The following is a 4782-nucleotide window of genomic DNA, read 5'->3' as shown; positions in this document are numbered from 1 at the left end:
AATAAATAAAAATAAAACAAAGCAAGCGTGACTTCAAGTCCTCTGCAAACACAAATGTGTCTGAGCTGAGCACAGAAGGCTTTTGCCCTCCACTACATCTCTGCTAATGTCCATGTGGGAAGCAACATAGAACACATACCACAAGGCAAACATACTCACCAGAAAAATTGGGGCTTGAGAAGGCTCCCAAGCGGATTGGTCCTCGCCGGTGTCGACGCCGATGACGTAGCTCTGTGAAACACGTGGGCCACGGTATCCGGAGCTCACATAAACAAAGCCACATTGGCCAGACTGGGTAGTCGAAGCTCGTGTCGCTGTCAGTGCACGGAGTCACACGGTGTGCCTGGCTGGCATTGTTGGGTACCGACGCTCGTGATCTGGAGCTTTTACCGAAATTGATGAATACCCCCTGCATGCTTATCGCATGGATTGAAAGCCACGATCCTGATGTGAAAGAGGTAAGATTCGCTCATGTCTTTTCTTTCATCTGCGCTTTGCTTGCACGCCTTTTAAATCATTTTATCCTTTTAATCTTTTTTTTTTTTTTTTTTTTTTTTTTTCCACTGTTGAACTGACTTACAAAACTGAGCCTGACTGTTCAGATGAGTGGGTGTTGCTGATATTTGACCAGGATTTTTTTTTTTTTTTTTTTGTGCGGTCCGCTTTGCAGACAAGTTGCCACTAATATTAAGTGCGCGAAGTTGATCTGTTCGTCACGAACACCTCAAAATAGCAAAAAGAAAAAAGACGACTTATGCTGTTTAATTTCTACACGTCCGTATTTCGTCGGGATCATTTAGCATTTTTATGACATCTTCCAAAATGCTGTGCGCAGTTAGAGATCTCTTACACTTTGTGCGCAATCGTGTGGGTTAAATATGTCTTTCTCTGGGATCTTGTGCTCATTTTTAGATATTGTTTTATTTTATAATCTAGTAAATGTGTTTTATTAGGGGAATATCCAGACCAGAGCCGCTTTCTTCAGTCCTGACACCCATACAACTCCTGACAGAACCCCTTTCAAGTGTCACCGAAAAACTGTCAGAAGACTTGAGGTACGATATGAAAAATGATTTACAAATAACACACATGTACTCTAGTTTCATGTTATTTTATCCTGAAACTGCTCGCTCATGTGAAGCATTGATATTTTTTGCTGCTCATACTAACATTAAACAGATTCAAGTGCAAAACTTTTTTGCACGGTTTGAACATTTATTTGAGTAATTCTGATGTGTTTTCACCCGTCTGGTTTGCAGCCATGCCCTGCGTTCAGGCTCAGTATGGATCATCACCTCAAGGAGCTAGTCCTGCTTCCCAGAGCTACAGCTACCACACCGCAGGAGAATACAGCTGCGACTTCTTAACACCTGAGTTTGTTAAGTTTAGCATGGACTTGACCAACACTGAGATCACAGCTACGACTTCTCTCCCAAGTTTCAGTACATTCATGGACAACTATAACACCAGTTACGACGTTAAACCGCCCTGTCTGTATCAGATGCCCCACTCTGGAGAGCAGTCCTCTATCAAGGTGGAGGACGTCCAGATGCACAACTACCATCAGCAGAGCCACCTGCCGCCCCAGTCGGAAGAAATGATGGCTCACAGTGGGCCTATGTACTTCAAACCCTCCTCTCCTCATGCCCCGAGTACGCCAAACTTCCAGGTTCAGCCCAATCACATGTGGGAGGACCCTGGCTCCCTCCACAGTTTCCACCAAAACTATGTTGCGGCCACGTCTCATATGATGGACCAGCGCAAGAATCCGGTGTCAAGGCTTTCGCTCTTCTCCTTCAAACAGTCCCCGCCTGGTACTCCTGTGTCCAGCTGTCAGATGCGGTTCGATGGGCCGCTGCACGTCTCCATGAACCACGATAACCCGGGCGTACACCGCGGCCTGGACGGCCAGAGCTTTGCGGTGCCCAGCGCCATACGGAAACAGGCTGGCCTGGCCTTTCCTCACTCCCTGCAGCTCGGCCACGGGCACCAGCTGGTGGACAGCCAAGTGCCATCGCCCCCGTCCCGAGGATCTCCGTCAAACGAGGGTCTGTGTGCGGTATGTGGGGACAACGCAGCCTGTCAGCATTATGGAGTGAGAACCTGCGAGGGCTGCAAAGGATTTTTCAAGGTGGGCTGACATGACAGCAACCGAGAATCAGTGTAACTGTTATTACATGAAAGATAGTCAGTGCACTGCTTAATATTCAGTGATGAAATCTATTCTGTTTCTTAAAAAAATAATAGCAACACATCCTAAACATTTTACAGAATCACATTTTCAGTGCGGGCTACACTAAATATCACCTCGTGCGTAAAATAACTTTATATGGCAATCTCAGCTACCCACACATAGTTGATCTCAAAGGAGTAAGTAAAATATGAAAGACCACGAATTTGTATTTGCTGACTGTCTATTCCCTCTCCATCCAGCGCGGTGCCAAACATGAGATGTCAGATATTATATCGTTTTCATCTTTTCATTTTTATATTGTGCATCACTTGTGCAGCAACCCACCGTCCGTGCATGCTCTATGTGCGATATATCCTTGAATACAGGCCTGCAGAGTGACATTATGCTTTTCTGTCTTTGCAGCGCACCGTTCAGAAAAATGCAAAATACGTGTGTTTAGCAAATAAAAATTGTCCTGTTGACAAACGCCGAAGAAATCGTTGCCAGTTCTGCCGTTTCCAGAAGTGCCTTGTCGTCGGAATGGTGAGAGAAGGTATGATTAGACCATGTATTTAATTATTTTAGACCTGCCGCTTATATTTCCCCTCTGTTAGATTGAAGAAGCATGTGCGTAATAGAGTAATGGATTGTTATTTAAACCACATTTAAGTCTTTCCGCACAACAACGGCAGTACATATGAATGACTTATATGTCACCTATTTCTTCCAATCGAGTTGTCCGAACGGATAACCTCAAAGGTCGGAGAGGACGCCTACCATCCAAACCCAAAAGTCCCCAGGAGCCTTCCCCACCCTCGCCGCCGGTGAGCCTCATAAGCGCACTTGTTAGGGCCCATGTGGACTCCAACCCCTCCATGTCTGCTTTGGACTACTCCAGAGTAAGTAAGGTACCACGATCCCACAAATAAAACACACACTACACACAAAAAGAAAGGAAAAAGAAGTTAACAGCTATTACTCTGGCTGAAAACAGGAGGAGCGAGATTGACGGTCTTTTTAATTCAGTCCTGCTTTCAGGGAAGAATTTACCGCTTTCAAAGTTTTCTGTAACACATCGCTGAATTCCTAACTTTGCCAGACTTTTAATGTGGCATATTTCCCCCCCAAGTAAATTGCGTTGAAATAGGGAACTTAATAAAAAGAAGACATGAATTTAATAGTAAAAAAAAGCACCCTCTCCCTCTTGGAAATGGGCATTTGCAATTTCACGGATTATATATTTTAAAGGGACCTCATTAAGGCGCTGTTTAAATTAAATTCCAGTTCCAGGCTAACCCTGACTACCAAATGGCTGGAGACAACACTCAGCACATCCAGCAGTTCTATGATCTCCTGACGGGCTCCATGGAGATCATCCGGGGCTGGGCGGAGAAGATCCCTGGCTTTTCTGATCTACCGAAGCAAGATCAAGATCTCCTCTTTGAATCCGCCTTCCTCGAGCTTTTTGTCCTACGGTTGGCGTACAGGTGAGCTGCGTAAATATGACACAAAAACAATCTAGGCTTTGGATAATTATCAGCTCCTCCTTCAAGCTTCATTGCTTTGGATTTTATTAGCTGCCCAATAATAAGAAGGCTCTTAAATTCCCATTTATTGCCGAGCGTAATTAATGGCATTCTCTTATTAATTGCAGGTCCAACCCAGTGGAAGGCAAACTTATTTTTTGTAATGGAGTGGTGTTACACAGGCTACAGTGCGTCCGTGGATTTGGCGAGTGGGTGGACGCTATCGTGGAGTTTTCTTCCAACTTGCAGAGCATGAACATAGACATCTCAGCTTTCTCCTGCATCGCCGCTCTGGCCATGGTAACAGGTGCGTAAAGGCGGCTGTGCCTCCGGAAACCCCGCCTGCGCAAAACAGTACATGCAAAACGGAGCGAGTTGATGCGGCGGAAATAATTTATCAAGTGTCATTTCTTCTATATTTCAGAGCGACACGGGCTTAAGGAACCCAAGAGAGTCGAGGACCTCCAAAACAAGATAGTCAACTGCCTCAAAGATCAAGTGACATTCAATGGCGGTGGATTGAATCGTCCCAACTACTTGTCAAAACTCTTGGGAAAGCTCCCTGAACTGCGCACACTATGTACTCAAGGTCTGCAGCGTATCTTTTACCTAAAACTAGAAGATCTAGTCCCTCCGCCAGCAATAATTGACAAACTTTTCCTCGACACCCTACCTTTCTGAGTCTGACTCCACGGAGAGACCTCAAAGAACTTTCAAAAAGACTGTTTTGAGTCAGACTTGACAGATTTTTAACGTTATTATTATTATTATTATTTCTGAATATTTGCAAGCTCCGTAGGCTAATAGAACAACATAACCCTATTATGAGTAAGGATTCATTAAAAACAAAAAAAAAAAAGAAAGACAGAAAAAAGAAAAAGAAGAAGAGGAGAGTTTGATTGTTGTGTAGGCCTTTTTAATTCACTGAATTTGTTTTCTTGAGTGCCAAACGAGTGAATCATCCCGGGGAACTTCTCTCCGCTGGACAAATTGTCAACAAACTGAATCCGGTCTTGCAATCAACTTACTGTTTATTTAACATCGGCTCTACTGATTCAGCATACTCAGATGTAATATATTCCA

General features: G+C 44.3%; 1 protein-coding gene across 1 annotated transcript; it reads left to right on the top strand.

Annotated features, from left to right (window-relative positions):
* Positions 1–294: 294 nt before the first annotated feature.
* Positions 295–4540, top strand: nr4a2a (nuclear receptor subfamily 4, group A, member 2a). Its single transcript, XM_076747775.1, has 8 exons — positions 295–458; positions 954–1055; positions 1260–2131; positions 2597–2726; positions 2909–3072; positions 3458–3660; positions 3828–4006; positions 4124–4540. The coding sequence occupies exons 3-8, from the start codon at positions 1262–1264 to the stop codon at positions 4378–4380; spliced, it is 1803 nt and encodes a 600-aa protein (XP_076603890.1). The 5' UTR covers positions 295–458; positions 954–1055; positions 1260–1261; the 3' UTR covers positions 4381–4540.
* Positions 4541–4782: the final 242 nt, after the last annotated feature.

This window comes from Chaetodon auriga, chromosome 13 (genome assembly GCF_051107435.1).
Source record: "Chaetodon auriga isolate fChaAug3 chromosome 13, fChaAug3.hap1, whole genome shotgun sequence".
Classification (NCBI taxonomy): Eukaryota; Metazoa; Chordata; class Actinopteri; order Chaetodontiformes; family Chaetodontidae; genus Chaetodon; species Chaetodon auriga.
The sequence above is the reverse complement of the archived record's forward strand: the minus strand, read 5'-3'. Positions and strand labels throughout refer to the sequence as shown.